This window comes from Scatophagus argus, chromosome 14, assembly GCF_020382885.2.
Source record: "Scatophagus argus isolate fScaArg1 chromosome 14, fScaArg1.pri, whole genome shotgun sequence".
Taxonomy (NCBI): Eukaryota; Metazoa; Chordata; class Actinopteri; family Scatophagidae; genus Scatophagus; species Scatophagus argus.
Window position 1 is genome coordinate 23,045,224 of NC_058506.1, and position 24,594 is coordinate 23,069,817.

A 24,594-nucleotide genomic window follows, 5' to 3' on the forward strand; every position below is an offset into this window, starting at 1 on the left:
AGTTAACCTAACAATACCAACTAAATATTTAAGTATAATAGTATACTCATGTGTGAAAATATTATAAATGTAAACTATCAGATGTATTAAAATATTAAGCGTGATGTACACTACCATCCCTACATATGTCAAAATCAAGAATAAACATAAATACGTAAGATGTCAGTGGTATGAATAAAAACAAAAATGAAGGAAGTGAATATATTGCACATGTTGGATATTATTGCAGATGTTAGTTGTTGCACATGTTCGATGAAACATGATGAAAGTTAGTGGCTTGTGTGGGAGCTGAGTGGACAATAAACGGTCATAGAATCACATGGGCTACTTTAAGAACTGGGTCCATGTCCAGAGTATAAGCTGAACACCAGCCCAAAAAGCATTCTCTAAGAGAGCTACTGGCTTCTGGGACTTGATGATATGCAACTATATGAAAGCATGTAATTGACCTACATGATCAATGTACAACTACATGTGAGAATGAAAGTAAGCAACATCCAAAGAACATCAGCTCCATGAGATGTTATGAATATAAGTCATTTAGAAGATGAAGTTTTGCAGACTTGACTGGTAACATGTTGCTTCTGCTCTGCCATTTACAAAGTAAGAAAACATTTTCATGTGCACCAAAATTTATATTGAATATTAGAGATGAGTCAGAACATTTGGAGTTGTGCCTGCGAGTTACAAATGATTAATGCTTTTTAATAAGCTTTTCTAACAGGATCTAAATTCCATTCTGGGCATTAGCTATTGTAAACTGTAGTGTTTTAAAGTACACTGTGTTTTCACTCTGAATGATGTTTGTCTGCAGTGATTTTTTTTAATCACTTTTGCACTGAAAAGGAAATTCTGATTCTGATTTGTGACTCCATGATTTGCTTCCAGCATTTAATCCATGACATTTACTGAAGCTCTGCAGATGCGTCTGATTTATGGGCTGCTCTGTATTCTACATGTCAGGCTATTTGGTTCCTTTTTCATCAACTCAATAATAAAAATATACCTGAAATATTTGAAATTTGAACGAGAAGTATTTGCTCTATACCTAGGGATGATTTAGACAAAGAAATGAGGGCTAACAACATCTGAGGCATCAGTGTTGATTACTTAGGTAACTAAAGACTAAATCATCTGAGACTTAACCCTGTCAACATTACAGATGCCATGTAAAGCTCCAGACTGTTGGGATATTATTAGACACAACAATTACACACCAAAGTATAGAGATGTTGCTTCACTGTCATCTAATTCAACAGGCTGAGGTGGAGGAAGTATTCAGTATTCAGAACCATCCATCCATTTTGTATACCGCTTATCCATCAGGGTCATTCTGCAGTTTTCCTTTCACATTATAGTCACACACTTTCACTTCAGTATATTTTGCATACACTGAATTTTTTTTCTCAGTATTTAACCCATCCCTGGTTGAACACACATGCAACACAGCACACTACATGCAGTGAACACACACACACAGGAGCAGTGGGCTGCCATATCAGGAGTCCAGGGGGCAGTTAGGGGGTTGGGTGCTCGCCCTTGCTCAAGGGCACGTCAGCTGTTACCAGCTTTTCTTAAAATTATTTAAGAACCATCTGATAAATTGCAGTGAAATATGGCTCAGATGGATTTTTTTTATTATGCTTCTAATTCATTTATTAGTTAAAATAGATGAGAGATGAATCAGTAGAAGCATTAATACACATAAATAGAGTATGAGACACGTATTTAAAAACTGAAAAAATGAACTCGCCATTCAATAGGGGGCGCTAATACTCTACTGTAACAGTGATAATAACGACGAAGAAGAAGTGGGAGGATCTGGGACCATTTCCGGGTTAAGAAAACAACTGCAACAGCAAGCCGTTGTTCGCTCGCGGCTAGCGCCATGGCGGCAGTGCGTAGCTTACGGGTGTCAGTGAAATCAGACAGCGGCTCAGACCGCTCCGAATCGGACTCTGACTCCGAGTCAGACACAGATGTCCGCGAAGCCGAACCGATGGAGGTGGAGGAGGGAGAGCTGGAGGCCGAGGACGTATCCATTAACCGTTCCCTGAAGGAACTGCTGCCGGTAAGGGTCCGGACAAGGCCTTCTAAGACAGGGGACTGGCGTGTCTTGTGGCCAGCGGAACGCATGAAGTGTCGGCCTGTGGTAACTTCGACTCCCGGCTCTCTCTCCGGGAACTAGTTGTTTGCACCGTGGCTGTTAAGGACTTGTTTGCTCTAACACGGACTCGTTTAAATGTAGGATGTGTTTGTGTAGCAGACGGTGTTTGCTGGTTGCTTTCAGTCACTTGTTGCTGTAAGTTGCCGTGTCTGTATGGAGGGATCGTGGCACAAGATTTCAGTTAGCAAACTGGACGTTAGATGTTTTTCAGGGGCTGAGGAAGCAGGCAGCTGAAAATGCGTGAGGATTTCGATACGTTCCCAGTCGAATTATCATTTCGATCGATTCCTAATCAGCGATTTCAGATATTTGTTCAACTTTTACTCTTTTTACATCTAGTGGTTACATGTCTTAGAATCTTCTCACTAGCAGAACAGAACAGGGCTCTTGAACGGCTTTTCGTTATGCTTTGATTTGCCTTTTGTTTGGCAGGGACAGTAACAGGTACACTATGTTGCTTGGTCAAATTAGTATTAAAATGTCAGTATATCAAAGTGAGAAACAGACAGCTGGCCTGATGAGCTGGAATAAAATTTTGAAATGCAAGCAGACATTAAAACCACTGAAATCCTGAGAAATTTCACTTCTGTTTTGCAGGATACGAGCCGTCGATATGAGAACAAGGCAGGAGCGTTCATCACTGGGATTGATGTCAATTCAAAGGTACACCAATGCTAACAGACGCAGATGGTCCTCCATCCATTTCACTCCATTACTGCAGTGCAGAGATTGAAAATTTGTCGGTTAAATCACTTCAGAAGCAATGTAGATCAACTTGACGTTCATGCCAGCCGTCCTGATAATCAACAGAAGAAGAACACACTACATCATGGTGTGAGGAGCTGTTTGTCTGCTGCCAGTTTTCTGTAATGTGTCTGATATTGAAGAAGAATCAGCTTTATTGACAGTATATATATCTTTACATACACACACTGAATTGGTCTTCTGCATTTGACCCATCCTTAGTTGAACACACACATGCAACACCCGGCAAATTACACATGCAGTGAAACACACACAGGAGCAGTGGGCAGCATCAAGCGCCCGGGGAGCATATTGCGGGGTTAAGTGCCTTGCTCAAGGGCATTTTTCACATTAATCACTCCACCACACCATGCCCGTCCGGTGGAGGAATCGAACCGATGACCCTCCGATCACAAGCCGCTTCTCCAACCTCTAGGCCACCTTCAGGGGCAAGTTGTGGTGTTTTTTTGTGATCCACTTGATTCAGAAACATTTGTGTTTAACAGGAACATTCAAAGGGCTTTGCTGAACTGCACAGAAACAAAGATGATAAATTCAGTTTGGTCATCAGCAGAGTCATGTGATTATTCCACTTGCTGAATGTGAGTTGGCATATTAATTCCTGACCTCCTGCAGGAAATGTTCCTGAACTTTCCAGGGATTGACTGGCAGTCTGAAAGGGGCTTCAGAGGCCTCCACATTCAGCTCTGGAATGTCACAAACTGCCAGCACAAACTCTCCGTGATGATGCCGTGAAGAGCTGCAAGTTGAAGTGCTCAATGCACAGGAAACAGTGTGATGAAAGTGTGTGTGTAAACGTGTATTTCTGTAGTTGTGAGGACGAAAATCTGTTTCCACAGTCACACTGTGAGGACCCGTCATACTTATGGGGACAAAATGCAAGTCCCCACAACATAAATCATTAAATATGAGGATGAAGAGTTGCTTTAAGGTTAGGATTAGATGAGTAATGTTAATTGTTATGGTTAGGTAGTGTTTAAGCCTCCAGGAAATGAATGGAAGTCTGTGTGATGTCCCCAAAAGTGATGGAAAGATGACTGTGTGTGTGTGCGTGTTCATCAGGAGGCGATCGAGAGAAAAGAGAAGCGAGCGAGACGTTTTCACTTCTGTGGGGGGGAGAGCAGTGATCAGAGGAATGTTTTTCTGGATAAAGACATCATGAAAAAAGGTGAGAGTTCCAACACTCACCTGACCTGCGCATGAGTCAGGTGACTCCGTGTATTTGCTGAACCTGTTGTCTTCTTCTGTGGTGCTCAGCCATCCCCAAACTCCGCCTGGAGGCGATCCACGTGACGGGCGTGGATGACATGAGCACGCAGGATGTCTTTGGATACTTTAAGGAATACCCTCCAGCACACATTGAGTGGATCGATGACACATCCTGTGAGTAGAACACATGAATGAAAATTGAACTTCCTGAAACTGATGAGAAGCGATCAGCTGATATGTTTTCAGTTAGCAACGTTCTGATTGGTCAGTGGTGTCACAAGATGTGGAACATGATGAGGTTTGAATCGTTTTTGGGCTGAAATAGTGAATGAGTAGAGGACTTCTTGAAGACAGATGGGAACAAATCTGAACAGTTGGGGGACATGTGGAAAGGCTGAAAGACACAGAAATCATGTAAGCTGGGAGCTAAACTGCACAGCTGGAAAAGTGGGAAGTCCTCCAGTTAATATGAATGGGATTTAAAAACTTAATAAAACTTATTAGAATTATTGGAACTTATAAGAATTTATTAACAATATGCAATATTTTAAAGTTTGAATGGAGTTTCTAGCTCAAACTACAAATGAGTGGATAAGAGTTGGAAAAGCACGACCAAGTGATTGGACAGGTGTGATCACCTCAGTGCCTGGTTTGTCTGAATGAGGCCTTACAGGTCAGTCACACCCTCTGATGGCTGAACACCACCTGTGTGTTTCCTAGGCAACGTGGTTTGGCTTGATGACAACACATCCATCCGAGCCCTTGTCAACAGCAGCCGGATGCCCGACCCGGAGGCTGTTACCACGGAGACAGAGAGCACCAGCCAGCCTGGCAAACAGAGCAAAGGTCAGTCTGCAGTGCCTTCCATAAGGCGACTGTACACGAACGCTACGAAAGACGCATGGCAGAGGGGATGAGCAGAAACAAACACCAAAATGTCAAAATAACAGGCTGTGAACATTCAGTTTGTGTCCCCGGGGCACAATGTGGAAAACTGAAGTGTGTTTTGCACCTCACAGGTCATCAGGGTCAACAGTCAGATGATGAGGATGAAGAAGAGGAGGAAGGTGAGGTGGATGAGGAGGACACGGTGAAGAAGAGCAGTGAGGAGAAAGACAGCCTGGGAGAGGCGGAGCCGAAGAGAAAGGAGGAGGGCGGCCAGGTAGATTTTACCCAAACAACTCACACTCGGAACTGACGAGGTTTATTGATCAATTCCAATAAGTGATCGATGTCTCTCAGATGGTCGACCTGTCGGGGGCGGAGAGAGAGTCTCTGCTGAGAAACGACCTGCGACTGGCCATCAAACCCTTCAAAGGAAACAAACTCTTTCTGCGTTTCGCCACACAAGGTGACACACTGACAGCATTGGCGTCTGTGAAGAGCAGAATGAACGAAAGTCTCATTTCAAATCGCTTTTCTGCCTGTGTGTGTGTATGTGTGTGGGTGGGCAGATGATAAGAAGGAACTGGGTGCCGCTCGTCGCAGCAGATACTACATGAAGTACGGAAACCCAAACTACGGCGGCATGAAGGGAATCCTCAGCAACTCCTGGTGAGACTCAAACACTGATGGCAGATTAGTTTACTGTCTTTCACTTTGGTGCCATCTGGTGGTAAAACGTCAGCCATCAACATGATCACCAGTCGGATTCAGAGTTTTCTATTCGTTTGTCTGTTTGTCGTCCGTCTCCCCAGGAAGAGGAGGTATCACAACAGGCGGATCCAGAGGGACGTCATCAAGAGCAAGAAGCCTCTGATTGGAGACAGTATGGGACACACGCCTCCGTACACACACCGGCACTCAGGTGAAAACAGCTCAGCACGCCACCAACGAGCAGCTCATAGCATCAGACTGATCTGTTGTCAGTTTAGAGAAAGTCAGACAGCAGGTGGAGTGAACAGGGTGTAGCAGCAAGTGGAATACTGACCAAAGGAAGTCATTTCTAAACCCTGAAGTCGTCCAGCTGACGGTGCTCAGTCTCACTTCTCTTCTTCGCCCTCAGCTGACCTGGTCAACCTGCCCGAGGAGCCCATCAAGGAGGAGGAGGAGGAGGAGGAGGAGGAGGAGGAGGAAGAGGACTGTGACGAGGACATGGACTCAGACGACAGGGTGGTGGAGTACAGAGAGCGAGGTGAAAAGGGCGGTGGCTCCCGGTCGCTGGGGGCGGGGCCTCGAACCCTGGCGGAGCGCTCTCCGTCTCCTTGGTCGGAGTCGGATGAGATGGACTACGATCTGGAGCTGAAGATGATTTCCACGCCATCACCAAAGAAGAGCAAGAAGATGACAATGTACGCCGATGAGCTGGACAGTCACCTGAAGAGCATCCGGTCAGTCTGAAACATAACGCAGACATCATGTGGTCTTCTAGTAGACGGCCTGAGATTTGTTGTGCTTTTACTTTGAAAAACACATCAGTATGAAAAGTCTTTCCTGTGAGCAGGAACAGGATCGGGGGGGCAGCATCACAGAGGCCCAAATCCACATCGCCCTCCAAGGTGACAGATGTCCGTCAGCTGCTGGAGGAGAAAAGACAAGGACTGTCTCAGCATCGCCAGCACCCCCCTGTGGCCGCCGGGGGAAAGACAGGTGGGTGCTGGAGCTGATTATCAGCAGGTGGGTCTGCTGCAGAGACGATGCCCAAACTTGACTTTCTCTGCTTATAGATGTTCGACAGCGGCTGGGAAAGAGACGGTACTCTCCAGACAGACGACGCTCCCCTTCCCCCGCCTCCACCAGAGACACGCCTCCAGCCAGAGAGCCAGTCAGAGACGTGCATCGCAGACTGGGCGTGGCCAGCCAGGACAACAGAGGCCACTTCTCCAACTCATCCAAAGACAGGAAGACGGGTAAGGATCGGTTCTCCTCTCGGCTTACTGACAATCATCAATCAACATCAGACACAGAAAAACACGCTGGGGATTTGAAGGCACCGCAATAAATGTGGTGTTTATGTTTTCATGAGAAAATCCAAATGTCAGGAGTGACAGAGCAGATTTAAGGATTCAAATGCCACATGATCACTTAGGAGCACAGCGAGAAAATTAAAAAAAACAAAAAAGACTTATCTAATTCTGGTATATCAGTGGTTGATTAAATGCAGTCAGATGTGAGAGGAAACTGAAAGTCTCTGTTGGCTTTTCCAAGGCTAACAAATCAAATTGACGGTCAGTAAAGCGCAGTAATAAACAGATTCATCAGTCGCAGTTTGTTACAGGTGGATCTCAGGCTGCTTGTTTCTTACCCTGTGACCTCATTTCCTGTTTGCAGGCGGCCTGTGGAGCAGACTCGGGTCTGGAAACGACGACGGCAGTGCAGGACGTCATGAGCGCAGGTCGAGCAGCCGGTCGTCGGGCCTCTACTCCTCCTCCTCCTCAGGGGGTAACGACGGCAGGAGGAAACGAGGGGATGGAGAGGAGGAAGACGAGGCTGAGGAGGAAGACGACTCTACGCTGCAGAAGATGTGGGGTGCCATGATCAAGCAGAAACAGGATCGTCTGAGTCACAAGATGAAGAAGAGCCGGCTAGACAACCTACCGTCGCTGCAGATCGAGATCAGCCGCGACAGCAGCGACGAATCGGACGCCTGAACCCAAACGACGCACAGATGAAGCTGTGAGCTGATCTGAGGCCAGTGCTGGGCTTTCTTCTACTGTTTCATTGTGTGTGCCTGAGGTCCATGGAAGGACCGCCGAAGGGGTCCACCGCGCGTCCTCTGGACACCTGAACACCTCTGTCTCATCGTCCATCCGTCCATCCATCCTCCTGTGGATTAATATCAAATGTTTCCAGCCAACACAATTGCAACTGAGCATCATGGGAAATCACTGAGCCCAGTTTTCAGAATGCTGTTCTGCATATCATCAGTAAATCATTCCTGTGGAGTGGACGTGTTGCCCAGTCCTCACATTGTGAGACTTCACCAGGCCTCGGCATCCTCCGCTTGGACCAACGCTTTCAGCTGCGATGTCAAACGCAGTGCAGAACTTCATTTGCAAAACATACGTTTTTATGCTTCTTGTGATTTCCAGTCATGTCTTCCCTGTGGATGGTGAGGGGAAAATGGAGACGGAAAAGACACAAGGGGACACAAACAAATTGTGACTCCACCCAGAGCTCCACCTGTTTCTCCTGGGAGTGTGGGACATTTTCAAACTTTATTTAATCTGTTTGTCTTTGTGGAAAGAAACTCTGTCATTCTCTTCCTGCTTTACATGATTTGGCTTGTTTTTTTCACTTTTTTTTAAAAGGAAGCTTTTGAGGGCCCCTCATCAGGGGACATCACTGCTGGTCATGGATTCAGATCATTAAATCATTGGCTGATGTGATGTGGTCTGCTACACTTCAGTGATCAGTTTTTATTCATAAAGTTTAACCTGAATGGTTAGCTGTAATCGATAGGTGGTCAGTCAGAAGTTACTACAGTCTGATTGGTGCACACGAAAAGGTCACATCACCTTTTTCCACCAGAGCTCCACCCGCTGAAAACCGTTCAGAAAACCAGAATATAGCAGACAGGTTTAGTAGGTTTCAGAGCCAATCGATCAGTCAGCAGCCGGTGGATGATAAAATCAGTTTCATACTGTGTGTCTGAGGAGACGTCGGCTCGTTCTTAGAGTTCATTGCATGGTCTCATTCTGTGCTTTTTCGTTGGCCACCTTGGAGGAAACAAACATTACTGGATCCAGTATTTGATTAACTGAGAAAATATTGATGAAAGGATAATGAAAATAATCTGTAGTGACGAGCCAGAGCCCATCAGCACATGAGCGAGGACAGATGTTTGACAGTCTGTCCTCCAGAGACACCATAGAACATCCCAGAGTCGACATGTCTGACATAGAGTTCTGTAATCAGTCAGTTTCTCATCTATAATATCAGTGTGTGTCGGCTCTAATCAGATGTAAAGTATCGTGAACACACAACAGGACGACTGAATGGCTGAGTGGACCAACAGGAACGCAGCTGGACGTTCTGCCCTGGCCAGACCTCTGCAGTGTTTGTCCTGGTGGATCAGTCTGCGAAACAGAAAATAAACACTCATGTTTTTCTATCCAGTCTGGACTTTTATTCTGACCATTCACACGTGTCACTAATCGTAAAATGCTAAAATATTATTAAAACAGAATCCCCCCCGAAGTCCTCCAGGCCTCGTGGGGTCGCTGCAGGAAACGTGATCAGTATTCATCCTGTGAGGAGCAGCAACTCCATCAGCCACGAGTCTGAACCGCTGACGCGTCTCCACTTCCTTCCAGTGTATAACAGTGAAGGCAAAACGTCTTGCCATCTGCTGATGTCATTTGGATCACTAAATAAAACCAAAATGATAAGAAAAAATTAGCTGAACAAACATCAGCGTGATAAGAACAACCTAAAATAACATAAACCATCTTCGTGTAGTTGAGTAAATCCGATTCCGGCGTCCTGTCAGATCGGATCAGCACGAGCCGCACGAGTCAGCTGACCAGAACACCACAGAAGAGCTGAAACCAGTTCAGACTGAGTCGGATGATGGAGGGTTCTGCTGAGAGAGAACCGAGGAGGTACTGACCTCCTTCAGCAGCCGCCTCGAGGACGCTGAGCGTCCAGAACAGGAACACGTCTGTACTCAAAGCTTGTACTTCAGTCGCAAAACCACAGTGTAGACATACTCTGATACAAGGAAAAGTCCTGCATTTCAGTTTTTACTCAGGTAAAACTCCAAAAGTATCAGCATAAAATATACTTAAAGTACCAAAGGTAAAAGTACTCATCATGCTGAGTGTTTCAGAGTATGTGATATCACTGGACTACAATGAATGAAGTATTCAGTACCACATCATACTTTGTTTTATTGAGCTGATTATCAGATGAACGTAGTACAGCAGTGAAGTACATATACCTCAAAGCAAACGTAGGGCATTGACGTTCTGGCAGTTTGATTTGTTGGGAAGAAAGGAAGTGACATCATCCTGTTTTAGCTGTTGGAGTGAATCTGATCTGCTGTCACGTGACGAACGACACGCCGACTGTGTCTGATTCACTGACAGCACCAAAAGTTCCCTTTTTTAGTGTCAACCTGAGAAACCAAACAGGAAGTGAAGTGGGTCAGACTGACACACACGTGGAAAACAACCGCTCTGTTTACAAACACAGCAGAGTTTTGATTGGTCGATTGAGTGTGAGCCCAACAGGAAACAGGAGAACCCATCTGCCACTCGTGCTGTACTGTTAGTGTAGGCGCAGTGAGAAGAGCTCAGTCTCATCATCATCCACGGAGGAAACGGGCAAATGACATGTTTTAAGTCTTTCTTTTTTACATTTCCAGCTAAAATAAAGACACACAACGCGTGTCCTGTTCTGCTGCCTCGTGTGGCTGTGAGCAGAACTACAACAACAAACACTCAGAAACCTGTTTCCCCCTGTCCTCTTGGGGCATCCGTCTCCAAGTGACAGCAGCAGTCTGACATCACATGTTCTGCGAGTCAGCCAATCAAATACGGTGAAAGAGCATGACATCACCAGCGGGTGTGGTCACAGCTTGTCCACAGGGCAGAGAGACATGACGTGAGCATTTAAAGGAAGGAAACTTTACGTCGTCCAGGTAAATGCAGTGTGGTAAACATCACAACCTCGTCTCTGCTTGGTGTCGTCAATAAAGTTTGACTTGGTGAAAGTAGCAGAAGGTGGAGGAATACAAACAGAAAAGAGCTGAGCTGAGGTGGACTCTGAAAAGTGAGAGAAGAGAAAACATAAAATCAGTTCAGCCTTTAGCTGCAGTGAAGTTTCCACGTGAACGTGTGAACCAGCTGACAGTCCGCCTGTTTAACTGAAGGATGGCTCACAGACCATCAGACCCCTGGCTCAGATCTGCTCTCATCTGGATCCCAGACAGTAAAACAACTTCAGAAACCAGAATAGAGACGGTTTGTCTGCACTGTACCCACCTCCTGCTGCTGTCCTCTCAGGTTAGTGTCCCTGCTGCGGACAGAGACAGAAGACATCAGAGCTGATTGTCTGAAACACATCAGAAAATCTGAGCTGCACACAAACGAGCCTGCTGATTGGCTGCCTCACACACTTACTGTGGCAGAGTGACCCAGCTTGTCAAAACGAAACTTGAGGTTGGATCTGGGAGAGTTTTTATTCTTTATCTCTGAAAGAGGAAAAAAAGCAAACTGCTTATTCTGACACGACACAACAGGAAGCGACAAACATCATCAAACAAACAGAACCAGCAGAGGGCCGAGCATGCAGGGTCAGCAGCCTGTGGATTCCCTTTACGTCACCGGTTACCATGTTAAAGGAAGTGCGTGTGAATGAACCTGTGGGGCTGCGACAGACGACCAGCGGACTTGAACTCTGACTTTCTGCCATCGCTGGCTGGACGAGCTGGAGACACGGAGACAGTGAGGACAGACGTTACAAACTGTGTTGAAATGTGGGGAGAGCTTTAAGGTGAGCTCACCAGGTGTGTGTCATCAGCCGAGATGCTGAAGCTGCAGCTGCTGGATGTGGATCTGGAAATCTTACTGCTCTCCTTCTTCATGTGACTCCTGCAGGTTACAAACATCATCGTCTCACTGGTCAACATCAGCCCACACAAACACAACAAAGAAGACAGAAAGAAAAAGTGAAGAAGAACACACTGAGGAACACCTGCCCAGTCACACACACCTGTCCCGCTGTCCCGCCTCTGGTGAGCTGGGATTGGACAGCAGCTGTGACCTCATCTCCAGGGCCGGGTGGCAGCTGTCAAAGCTCCTCTGCTCACTGACAAGACTGACGGAGAACAAAGAGTGTTGAAGACTCACATGCAGTGAAGCGTAGCTTAGCACAAAGACAAGAGGAAGCTCCTCCCAGGTGCAGACACACAGGTGTTACCTTCTCTGGTTGTGTCTCTCTGTTTGGCTGTCAACGCTGAGCAGACGAGGAAAAAGTCCTGACCGCCTCTTCACAGGCGATTTGATGTTACACTGACATCAGACACACAGAACGCAGACAGTCAGCACTAACGAGTCACATCAACAAACCTAAAAACTTTAAAACTTTTAAAAACTCAATAGGCTGTCCTCCACCATGACCTCTGACCTCTGCTCACCTCAGCACTGATGTGAGCCAGACCCCCCCCACTCAGACTGGTGGGCAGGCCGGCCCCGCCCCTCGACATGGTCTCCATGGAGATGCTCCGCCCTCGCATCGCCCTCTGACAGAGAGTGGAAGTGTTACAGACACGCCACTAAGTAATTTAATTACTTTATTCACTAACAAGTCGTGTAAATCAGTCACTGATGCAGCTCTGTCGCATTAGTCTGTCGGTCTGTTCCTGTCATACAGAAGTCGCATGGAGGTTTAACAATAGTTTAACTTTGGTTCTTTCAGTGGACAGACTGGTCCAGGAGGAACCACTGACTCAACTGAGTTTAGGTCTGACCTGAGGGTTCGCTTTGTGTTTCACAGAGGCTAAGCTAGCAGTCTACAGGAAAGAGGAAACAGGAAAACTGAAAAGCACACACGCACTTTGATGGACTCCAGCAGACCTCCATGAGCGTGTCCGTTCTCAGCTCGTCCCTCCTCCTCTGTACCTGATGTCAATCCCAGCATGCTCTGGGAGCGTCTCTGCAGCTCATCGTGGAGGCTGTCGAGCAGGGCGGACCGGGTACGCTCCTACACACACACACACACACACACACACACACACACACCAGAGGTAGCATACAGATAGGAAACAATAGGGGACCGAACATTGAGCCCTGTAGAACACCACAACTAAGTACATTTGTTCAACTAATGTACTGACTAGAGTATATTGTGGGACTTTCCACTCCACTACATTTTGGAGGTTATTTTTTCTCCACTGCATTTATTTGATAAGTGACTTTGCAGATTCATATTAATAACACAAAATCATGACGGTCATTAAAATGAGCTCCACATTTGTAAGCTGCAGCATTAAAGTGATCAGCATATTCATGTCTGAATTAACAACAAGTTTTTCAATGCATACAAAGATGTGAGTGTAATGTAGTAAAGTTACCATTAGACTTATTTTAAATCCATAGATGTACAGATTTAAGCACAGCTGACTTCTTTCATACTGAAATATAAGCGTGACTGTTAAATTCAGTGCTGATCAAACCTGGACCTTTATAAACCTCACAGACAGACTCTGTCTGTTGTGTTTTCTGGTGTGTTACCTCCAGCCGGGCAAAGCGGTCACTCTTGTAGCAGGCCAGCTCTGCATTAATGAGTTTCGTGAGAAGAAACTCTTTGAACTCTGGACCCTGAACACAACACACATCACGTTCAAACTGTCAGAACTCTTCACGACTGCCCTGTAGGCGTATTAAACAAACCAGCACTTCCGCTGACCTTCTGAAAAACAGGTGGGTTTGGGAGGGGCGGTCCAAACGGAGGAACGTCTTCCCGTGCCGTGATGGACACCTGAAAATCACAACAGTCTCACTGATACAAACAACACCTCTGGTTTGATTGGCATTTCTGTGATCCATTAGCATCAGGGTTAGGCTGAGCACCTGAAAACTCTGAATCAGTATTTCTGATCCTGATTCTGATTCTTTTTCTGAGGGTGAGCACCTGAAAACTCCTGGTCAGAACAAAAGATGAACAACTATTGGAAAATATCTGCTTCTTTGATAAAACGTCAGAAAGAGAGAAGCCTGTTTAAGTCAGACAGTAAGACGATGGAAGTCAGAAACTCTTCAGCTACATGTAAAACACCGAGGGGAACACGTTTGCTGTCACCTTGTAGGAGGTGCGGTCTGAGCAGGGCTCTTCCACCTGCACCAGGATGAAGGCGTGCAGGAAGTTGGAGGCGATCATGTCTGGGACAAAGGGCGTGGCCTCTTCCTGGAACACCACCGCCACGATGTCATTTCCTATGTGACGTTTCCTTTGTAGCTGAGGGAGAACTGCTGTCATGCTATCATCGTATCACGTTACACGTCACCCAACATTTTATCTGATAACGTCTCATGTTGTCCTCTCACGTGGTCTCATGTGATCATGTGACTTCAACTGGATGAGACTCGTTACTGTCTTGTCATATCCTCTCATGCTATGCTATGCTATGCTAAATGTCACATACATGCTATAATGGCGTCACGGTTACTGTGATGTCAGGATTACCACGTGCTTTGCTGCATCATGCCTAGTTATGTTAATTAATCCCAAGCTGCATTTAACCCATCACTGATTGAAACATGCAGTGAAACACACACAGGAGCAGTGGGCTGCATCAAACGCCAGGGAGCAAATTGGGGGTTAAGTGCCTTGCTCAAGGGCACATCAGCCGCCTAATCTGGGGGGTGGGGGGGACATTATCACTCCACCACACTCAAATTTTTTTCGATCACAAGCTGATTCTCCAACCTCTAGGTCGTGGATCAGCGGTTAGGGTGTCGGACCCGTAACCGGTGGATCGCTGGTTCGATTCCCCGTCCCGGTGTCCATGGCTGAGGTACCCTTGAGCAAGGTACCTAACCCCCACTGCTCCCCGGGCGCTGCACGCGGTCGCCCACTGCCCCGGGTTTGTTGTGTGTGTGTGCACGTCACTTGGGTGGGTTAAATGCAGAGCACGAATTTCGTTGGAGTGAGTTCCCTCCAATGACAAAATATGTCACTTTCATCACGGCTGCCCCCCACAGCTGTGTCATATTATTGTCCGTGCTGAGTCATGCTCTCGTCCATGCTGAGTAATGTCCTGCTGTTTCTGAGGCTGTTTTTTGCTGTCTACCTGCTGGGCGTCTCCCTCAGTGAAGGGCAGTTTGGTGGAGACGTGGAACATGATCTCCTGCTCTCGGTGGACAGTGTAGACGGACTGAAAACCTGTCTGTCCGTGGGACACATCCAGACCTCCCCGAAACCTGCACACAGACAGTCAACTCTGAGTGGGAAGCAAAAGTTGAAATGCACGAGTCCTATTTTCAAAATGTTGCTTAAGTTAAAGTACTGAAGTATTATTTGTAAAATGTGCTTAAAGTAGTACATGGTTCCTTTCACTGTACATTACGACGGAATATTACATTATTCTCGTTTGATCACTAACAAATACTGTGTATGTCGTAGTTCATCAGTGTGGAGCCTTGTTTAAGATCCATCCATCCAAACTTTGGCTCCCTTTACGGAGCAGTTTAATCAGAAAGTGTAATCTTATCGCTTCCACCTTTACCATCAGTGCTGCTGATGTCGTGGATTTGACACAGTTTGTGCTCTGTCTCACCCCTTGAAGTCCTTCAGCTCCACTGTGTCTCCCAGCAGCTGCAGGAACTCTGTGAAGGCCGGCGTCTCCTCGTTGTTCCTGAACAGCTCCTCCTCAGACACCTGATGGACAGGTGAGAACCGTCAGCCTCACAACATGCAGCCACCACATGGCAAAACCTCTTCTTCACATGCTAATGAATTAGCTGTCAGACATATCAGTGCTCAGTGAGACACACACATCACCCTGCACCATCAGCTGTGTCAGTACTGCAGCGCCACCTGCTGTTGGTTAGAAGTCTAATCAGTAGCCAAACTACAGTCACTAACTTCCTGTTGTTTTGCACCTTTGAGCTCACAGCATGTGAGGGTCAGTCCTGGTCCTGAACACCTCGGGAACAGGGCCACCAGTCACACCTGTTTCAGGTCACACACAGTCAATGGCCACAGTGTCCACAAATCTCAGACCGGCAAAAAGGTGTTGCATAGTCACCTGTCCAAATCTCTGGTGAATGACTCCAAACTTAAAGGTGTTGTTGACCTCGTGCTCGTCGTAGTTTACGATCAGCTGAGACGCCTGATGACAGGCAGACAGAGAGACAGACAGACAGGCAGATGAAAACAGTCCAGCAGAGTCTCTCCTGTCCTTCGGTACAGAGGACTGGAGGTGTTGGTGGTTCTCACCTTTGGGTAGACGACAGGACTGAAACACAAACCTGCTGCCTCCTCACACAGCAGCTGGATGAGGAACAAACTCAGACTTAACAAAGAACAAAGTTAAAGAAACACACTGATTGGAGTCGAGACTCTGTGTGTGTGTGTGTGCGTGGCGTGCGTGCGTCTGTGCGTGCGTGGCGTGCGTGTACCTTGGCAAGCTCTGGCACACTCGGGATGTCCGGCAGCCCAGTCAGCGTCAGTCTTTGGTAGACACTTTTCACCCGAGACCTGAAGGGACAGAAGAGACAAACGTCAGAGCGCTGAAGCCCATGAGAAGAGAAGAACGACAAACTTCTGTCAGTCCTTCAGTCTCAATAACCAGACGTCTCAGTTTTCTGTATCAGGAACAGAGAGACAGACGGAAACTTTATTGATCCGAGGGAAATTCAGAGAGAAAAGCTCAAGTTGGGCATCCATTCAGTTTTATCCATTCAGATTACTTTGTGTGTGTGCGTGTGTGTGTGTGAGTGTGTGTACCGAATGATAACATGGAGTCTCTCCTGCTCCTTCACTTCTTCATGTCTGACAGACAGCAGCAGACGTCCCACACTGCTGGACGAGCAGGAGAAGTTTAAATGTTCCTGAGAGACAGAGAGACATGAATCAATCAGACAATAAGTGATCAGCTGTATTGATGATGCGTTCGGTGTTTTCTCCTGTAAAAACGTGTGCTGGATGTGAAGCTTTTCCTCTCAATGTGTTTGTGATCATGTTGAGCTTTGGACTGTTGGTTGGACTGAACAAAATCTGTGAAGGAGACACTTTGTCCTCTGGCTCAGTGGGACCACATGTCTCACTGTTAATGTAAGTTATTATATCAGTTTGACAAAGCAAACAATCAGTGGATTCATGGAGAAAACAATCAGCAGATGAATCATCAGCTGCAGTCAAAATGAGCTCAGCTGATCCGAGGTCAGATCAAACAGGACAACACTGTACTGCACTTTTATATTAAGTATTTATACGATGTGGTACTAGTACACAGATCTGAGGATTCGTGGTGGAACAAGCTCACCCTGCCCAGGAAGTGCTTCCTGTACGCTCGTGCAGCCTCACTGATCTCTTCCAGCCGATACCCATAATCCCCTGCAGGTCGGTCTTCTTCCTCTCCTGGTCCTCTCTTCTCCTCCTCCTCCTCCCTCTTGATCTCCAGGGAGGTGAGAGGAGGAGGTGCCTCAGGATCCTCAATCCAGTAACCTCCAAACTCAGGCAGGATGACCTGAGGGTACGGCCCCCCCCTCTCCAACACCTGAACCACACCCACACACACACACACACACACACACACACACACACAGAGTGAGCTGGCATTAATGATAAGAAGAATCCAGATGTGATGAAGATGCGATCAGGGTCAGCCTCACCTCCTCGATCCTTGGATAAGGGATGTAGTCGTCCTGAAAGACAAAGACAGAGCAGTCACGTCCATGACAAAATACACACACACACACACACACACACACAGGTGAATAAAGTGTATGAGTGATGATGCTGATCATGATGGATGGTACAGCTGAGTCAGTTATTGGTCCCCAACGAGAGAGCAAGTGTGTGGACATCAACATGTCTGTCTCATGGATGCATGTAGGACCCATCCAGTCCGTCCCTCCTTGAATCACACTCAGTGTGGACAAGAAGCCTTCGGTCCATGTTTGTCCACCAGAAAAACAGCTGATAGTCAAGTAGTTTGGACTTCTTCCACTGTGAGCTGGTTTGGGGGACATGGATTCGTGGACAGGATCTTACATCAGGGAGTGCAAAAACTTCTCTTTGCAGATAATGTGGTTCTGTTGGTTTCTTCAGGCTGTCTCTTCCAGCACCTGAGTCCGGACTAAGCCGGTTTTGCAGGTCCAGGCCAGAACTGCTCTGGGTTATTAGCACAGTTACATTAAAGATGGACCAGAGACAAACCTGCTGTCCAGCACTGTCTCAGTCTCTCAAGGGGACACGTGATATTTTGTAATGTGCGAGATGATTTCTGTCAAATCTTAGATGCCGTCAGTGAAGAAAACAGATTACAAAGAACTGGATCATCTTTTGTCTGGCGCAATCGAATGAATGAAAGGACGCAAAAACAGTGAGTGGATGGTTATGAGGACAGACAGATGGACAGACGTGCCTTCTGTCTCTGAGGGACTGTCTTCATCTCAGCAGCTTCTGGCACCTGCTGCATCAGTGCCAGGAAGAGGAGAAAGAATTCAGGTAAACACAATCAAACAGGAGGAAGTGCGTCATCTGCAGGGGACTATTTTCTCTGGTGGATGAATCCACATTTGGTGCTTGAATGAGTACTTGTGTCAGCAGGAGGGTGTGTGTGTGTCGGGGGGGGGGACTCTCACCTCCATCTTGTCCATCGTGTCAAAGAAATGAGCCGACTGGAGACACAGAGAGATGTTTGTTAATGTGATGGTCATCCGAGTGTGTCTGTGTGTGTGTGTGTGTTACCTTCATGGTGGGGGGTGCGGTGCGAGGTGGAGATGGGGGGTGGTCACTGATGGTGGAGGTGGTCAGCAGCTCCTGTTTGCTGAACATACAACCAGACTGTGATTAATCATCGGTCGGAGGCTCGGCGGTCAGCGCGGTTGCCTCTCACCTCGGCTCTGGCTCAGATTAGTTTCAAATGTCACAGCGAGCTAACGGCACAGTTAGCATGTTAGCCATTAGCTCATCAGCTAAGCTACATCACCAACAAGAACATTTGCAATCCAGTCCACTGTGACCGAAGTTGCACAATTCACATAAACAGATTACAAAACTCAAATCATTAAGGTGAAGCTGAAATGAAGAAATGTTTCTTAATCTCGTCGATGCAGGTTCTCAGTCATGCGGGTCATAGTAGTTGAAGTGCTAGAAGTAAAGGCAACCGGATACCTTCAGGTTGTTGAAGACATTTCACCTCTCATTCGAAAGGCTTCTTCAGTTCTGAGACTGAAGGGGTGTTCCAGGTATTTAACTTCTAGTGAGGTTGTCATGACTTCCTGTCAAGCACACACACACACACACACACACACACCAGAAGACCACTAATTTCCTTGGCCCTCAGGGGGGCCAGTTCACTGTGGTTGCCATGGTTTCTCCAGGTGTTCATAAATGTTGAACTGGATCAAACTTTGGAGGAGCACTCAGGAACCAATCAGGTTGTGTCCTGGTTTTCCAGTCAAAGTGAAATGTTGATGACTCATGATTTGAACTGGACCTGAAAATTGATGATTCATGCTTGAATGCTATAGAGTCAGTTTTGAATTTTGACTTAGATTTACAAACCGCTGACTCATTCTGGAATATGTTTGATTGGACAGTATTGATGTATTGATGATTTGTCAAGGACCTGAATGTTGATGAGTCACACATAGATTTGGACTTGAGCATTAATGACTCAAGATTTCACACTCACAGACTCCTACTGGAGTCTCGATGACTCCTACTGGAGTATGTACATATGGACAAACAACCTGTCAATTATACTTGATCTTTGTTCAGTGTTTTCAAAAGATGTTGCAGAGTGGAGCTTCTCCTCACAAAGGATCTCTGGTGGAGTCCAGACACACAGACAGCTGATATGAGCCATCGCCAGTGATGAATGACGCCCTCAGCTGTCCCAGATGGACCTGATGTTCGGGTAGAGTCTGTTGGTGTCTCCTGCCGAGTCTCAGCCCAGTCCTCCCTCTCTGTTAGCTCAGAGTTTGGTCTCCACCTCCCGAGGGAAGCACCTGCTCTCAGTGTGTCTGCTGTCTGCTGGTCTGAACCTGATGAACACCGAGCTGCTGCTGTCACACCACGGACACTGGACTCACACTCCTCTGTCGCGCTGTGACGTTTATCCTGCGATGGTGTTTGTCGAAGGACTGTGACAAAGACAAGTTCAGTTCTGAAGGTGTGAGCGTACTGACTTAATGCTGCCACAGTGGATCACAGTCACCTCACTGAGATCGGGAGAAGAAAGGTTTGATTTCTGAGATGCTCTTCAGTTTTTACATGGCTGAAAGAGTTTTAGACTCTGGTCTCCCTCCATAGGTTTGACTCTGTGGGAGCCAGGAGGTTTTTGGAAAACTGAGATAAGCCCCCTCAGTCCAGTTCTTTACACATCAGTACAGGAAACCCCTTGTCTGTTTCGTATCTGTTGATGTAGGTAAGACTACACTCGCTCAACCACACACTCACTACGCACACACAGCGGAGGACACCAAATGTTTGGTGCTTTTTCTTCTCCATACTTTGTCGCTTATTAACACTAGAAACGTGTTGTTTAAGAAAAGGCTGCAGGCAGCAAGTAAAAACACTGCTGGGACGTCAACAGAGAAGTAATGGAACAGGAAGGAAGGGACTGCAGCTTTGAAGCTGAACAATCCTGTGAGTGTTGATGTAGCGCCACCCTCAGGTGAGACTCAGCGGTCATCAGTATCTTGTTTGTTTTGTCCAGCTCTTCATTGTAGCTGTAATGAAAGCTGCAGCCTCCAGGATGCGCTAGAGAGACTGCTAGTGCAGCCCTGATGAGAACACACACACACACACACACACACACGAAGGAATAAATCCGTTTTTAGACATCAGTGTTTCTCGTCTGCCTGCAGGGACGTCGTCTGCAGCCACACACTCGTTTTTCTCTCACTCGTTTTTGAGAGGCTAATTATATTCACCAGCTGGCGACTGAGTCACTACTGACAACAACAGCAACACACACACACACACACACACACCAGTCTCATCACTGCCTCAAACACTAAAATCCAGAGTTCAAGCTGACACAGCAGACAGTTTACAGGACAGCATTTGTGTCACTGTTGACAAAAACACACAGCCTGATGGTCACCTGAACGCATCGTCTGTTCATAATGTCACATAAACCCATCAAAATAACAAAAAGCAACACAAACACACACACTCACTCTCTCTCTCTCTCTCTCTCACACACACACACACACACACACACACATGGAGAATGGAGGATGAGAGGAAATGCTCACCAGTGGATGTGCAGCATTGCTGTTTTGCTGTGGGTTACTGAGCACCTCACACCAAGAAAACACCAACACCTCCTCTCTGTCTGTCTGTCTGTCTGTCTCTGTCTCTGTCTCACTCCATCTGTCTCTCTTTCCACCTGTCTGACTGTCTGTCTGTGTGTCTCATAATGGTGGTTGCTGAGAGAGAGACGGACAGAGGGAGGAAAGCATGAATACTAAGAAGAAAGACAGGAAAAAGAGGAACATAAAAAGCAGAGCAGAGGGAGGAGAGAAACTGCTGGAGTTAAATCAGGATCAGCTAACAGCGCCCCCTAGCAGCTGCGGTGATTTTGAGTCTCTCTTCTTAGGGTCATGGAGGAGGGAGTCAACCTGCTGTTCACTTCCTGTTTGTAATAAACAACCGCCAGCCCCCAGCTCAGTTTAACCTGAACCAAGTCGTGTTATGTCCACCATAAAGGTCCCCTCACCTCATTTTAACCCACACTATCATATGACCTCCTGCAGCATTGCTGGGTTACTGACTTACTGACGAGCTACAGGGCCGCGTCACGTTTGTCGTGGACGAGACTAAGCTGTTCAGGCTGAGACAAAAGTGGAAACAGACAACTGTCCCCGCAGATGTCTCCAGGTGGTGTCATTGTTGTCTCTGCTGTCTCAAAGGCAACATCTCTATCTGTCTGTCGCTCGGTCGGTCTGTCGGTCTGTCTGCCAGTCGGTCGGGCGGTCTGTCTGCCTGTCTGTCTGTCGGTCGAACACACACCATCCTTCATCCACCGCCAGCAGGCCTGCTGATTCAAACATGAAGCTGTGTGTTTGTGAGGCCACAGACAGGAAGTCAGACAGTCTGACACGTCGATGCTTTGAGTCTGGACGTCAGATTTGTTGACAAACAGAAAAACAAACAGAAAAACACGTTGTGTTACTCACCGAGCTCTCAGAGCGCTGACTGTAGACTTATCAATCCTGCAGACAGACAGACAGACAGACAGACAGACAGACAGACATGTCATTAACACACAGTGCACTCAACACTCTGACAACAGGAAGAAGATGAGGACATTATGAGATGAGGAGGAACAGCTTTACACCTGAATACTCTATTAACCTTAGTAACCGTGTGAGAGTGTATGTGAGTGTGTGTGTGTGTCTGTGTGAACAGAGTTCTCCTCTCTCAGGTCGTTCATGTTCTCCCGAGTTGCCTCACTAAATCTCTCGTCACAAATGTAAACACACAGAGAACAAACTGAACTGTAACCATTAACACTCCAGTTTGAGAGGAGGAGGAGGAGGAGGAAGAGGAAGAGGAGGAGGAGGGAGAGGAGGAGGAAGAGGAGAAAGAGGAAGAGGAGGAAGAGAATGAGGGAGAGGAGGAGGAGGAGGAGGAGGAAGAGGAGGAATAGGAGGAAGAGGAAGAGGGGGAGGAGGGAGAGGAGGAGGAAGAGGAGAAAGAGGAAGAGGAGGAGGAGGAGGGAGAGGAGGAAGAGGAGGAGGGAGAGGAGGAGGAAGAGGAGGAGGGGGAAGAGGAGGAAGAGGAGGAGGGAGAGGAGGAGGAAGAGGAGGAGGGAGAGGAGGAGGAAGAGGAGGAGGAAGAGAATGAGGGAGAGGAGGAGGAGGGGGAAGAGGAGGAAGAGGAGGAGGGAGAGGAGGAGGAAGAGGAGGAGGGAGAGGAGGAGGAAGAGGAGGAGGAGGAGAAAGAGGAAGAGGAGGAGGAGGGGGAAGAGGAGGAAGAGGAGGAGGGAGAGGAGGAGGAGGAGGAGAAGGAGGAGGAGGAAGAGGAGGAAGAGGAAGAGGAGGAGGAGGGAGAGGAGGAGGAAGAGGAGAAAGAGGAAGAGGAGGAGGAGGAGGGAGAGGAGGAAGAGGAGGAGGGAGAGGAGGAGGAAGAGGAGGAGGGAGAGGAGGAAGAGGAGGAGGGAGAGGAGGAGGAAGAGGAGGAGGAAGAGAATGAGGGAGAGGAGGAGGAGGAGAAAGAGGAAGAGGAGGAGGAGGGGGAAGAGGAGGAAGAGGAGGAGGGAGAGGAGGAGGAGGAGGAGAAGGAGGAGGAGGGAGAGGAGGAGGAAGAGGAAGAAGAGGAGGAGGAAGAGGAAGAGGAGGAGGAGGAGGAGGAGGAGGAGGGAGAGGAGGAGGGAGAGGAGGAGGGAGAGGAGGACTGTAGAAAGAGAGACTGATGTTAACATTAAAAGTCTGTATGTAGGATGACTCTGTGAGAACTAAACTCCCACAGGTCATAAATAAGACATTTATGCTGCTAAAACTACTCTCTCTCTCACACACACACACACACACAGTCTGGGTGTGTAGATATCACATGACCACACAAAGATGGCTGACAGCACCGTGTTTCTCTCCTCTCAACACATCATCATCATATTGACTTCATAACAGCTGATTACGTCCTCCACCAGCTGTCCCAGATGGACGTGATGGTTCGGGTGGAGTTTGTTCGTGTCTCCTGATGGGTCTCGGTCCAGTCGTCCCTCTATGTTAGCTCTGTGTTTGGTCTCCACCTCCTTGGTGTGTCTGCTGTCTGCGGCTCCTGTAGTGATGTCACCTGAGACAACACGACCCTGAAGGACGTCATCACATCCTGCTCCCCGACATTAACACAGCAGCCAGACGAGTACAAATCAAACTACAGTATCTGCGATGTCTCTGTCCGCCACTTCCTCTGTTGAAGACCCACTGAGCTAACGCTAAGCTCGGGAGGAAGCTACATGTTATCATGCTAATAGGCAGCTGGTTAGCGATGTTAGCAGCTTCACATTAGCACTGAGGCTCAGATACTTCGGTTTGCTGCTGTGTGATGTACAGCAGGTGAGGAGGAAATGCAGAGGATGACAAACGTATTATAAAAAGAAAACAGAGAGAGTGATTGATTGAAAAGGAGGCTTGTTGAGTTTCCACACACACACACGGACTGCAGGCTGAGGCGAGAACACAGTGAGAAGCTACTTTACATTCCTCTGAGTATCAGTAGTTTGTATCATCCAGTGTGATATAACGAAGAGTTCAGGCCTCAGCTCTACAGAAACTGTCGCCCCAGAGCCGCCATATTGGACCCAGTCTCCACCAATCACACAGAGAGGAGTTGGTTTGACTACATGTGGCTTCAGTGAGTCTGGTTCCAAACCTGTCAACACATCAGCGATTCAGGTGTTGTGTTCACTGACACTGGGGAAAACCGCTGAGGCAATCACAGCATTGTGTGTACCTGACACCACATTCTGTTCACAATAAACTGAGTGTCTGATGAATGACCAGAACATAAACATCCTCACAGCTCAGAAACACTGTTGCACTGTTTGTTGGCAACTGCTGTTGCTATGGTTACCTGCAGTTTACCTTGAATTCAAACCAGGGTTAAACAGTGACTCAACAGCCAACTTGGGCCTGAATTCCCCAGCTTCATCGAAGTGAACCTGAGCCTCCAGGAACAGTACCGGCCTTTTGACGTAGTGACCAAACCATGCAGTTACAACATGACGCACAGGGGCTCAAAAAGACTGTTCCAAAGCTCACAGTGTGAAGAAAGGAGCTGTAAAATGGTGCCACACATGGAAAGTCCAGCAGAGCCCCATG

General features: G+C 47.3%; 2 protein-coding genes across 6 annotated transcripts in view; one reads left to right on the top strand and one right to left on the bottom strand.

Annotated features, from left to right (window-relative positions):
• Positions 1–1,801: 1,801 nt before the first annotated feature.
• ncbp3 (nuclear cap binding subunit 3) lies at positions 1,802–9,198 on the top strand. Of its 2 annotated transcripts, none has more exons than XM_046410597.1 (13): positions 1,802–2,071; positions 2,765–2,830; positions 3,995–4,100; positions 4,190–4,315; positions 4,862–4,987; positions 5,161–5,303; positions 5,384–5,492; positions 5,596–5,695; positions 5,839–5,948; positions 6,147–6,471; positions 6,585–6,730; positions 6,808–6,990; positions 7,412–9,198. In XM_046410597.1, exons 1-13 carry the CDS (start codon positions 1,889–1,891, stop codon positions 7,729–7,731), a joined length of 2,043 nt encoding a protein of 680 aa, XP_046266553.1. In that variant the 5' UTR covers positions 1,802–1,888; the 3' UTR covers positions 7,732–9,198. The 2 variants fall into 2 exon arrangements, with proteins under 2 accessions (XP_046266553.1, XP_046266552.1); XM_046410596.1 differs by having other exon boundaries at positions 6,808–6,988; positions 7,407–9,198.
• A 1,277-nt stretch (positions 9,199–10,475) lies between these two features.
• Positions 10,476–24,594, bottom strand: part of LOC124070590 (rap1 GTPase-activating protein 2-like) — a 15,634-nt gene continuing 1,515 nt past the window's right edge. For 2 of the 4 annotated variants that reach the window (XM_046410592.1, XM_046410594.1), the window contains 20 exons: positions 21,946–21,981; positions 18,503–18,581; positions 18,397–18,432; positions 17,422–17,454; positions 17,073–17,306; positions 16,535–16,638; positions 16,207–16,285; positions 16,025–16,078; positions 15,834–15,917; positions 15,363–15,463; positions 14,877–15,006; positions 13,886–14,041; positions 13,493–13,564; positions 13,318–13,404; positions 12,641–12,787; positions 12,222–12,326; positions 12,005–12,096; positions 11,798–11,902; positions 11,589–11,676; positions 11,283–11,512 (listed from right to left, as the gene is read on the bottom strand). In XM_046410592.1, the coding sequence (XP_046266548.1) occupies positions 11,303–11,512; positions 11,589–11,676; positions 11,798–11,902; positions 12,005–12,096; positions 12,222–12,326; positions 12,641–12,787; positions 13,318–13,404; positions 13,493–13,564; positions 13,886–14,041; positions 14,877–15,006; positions 15,363–15,463; positions 15,834–15,917; positions 16,025–16,078; positions 16,207–16,285; positions 16,535–16,638; positions 17,073–17,306; positions 17,422–17,454; positions 18,397–18,432; positions 18,503–18,581; positions 21,946–21,981 (2,032 nt within the window). In that variant the 3' untranslated portion in view covers positions 11,283–11,302. The other 2 variants (XM_046410595.1, XM_046410593.1) reach the window with 2 other exon arrangements.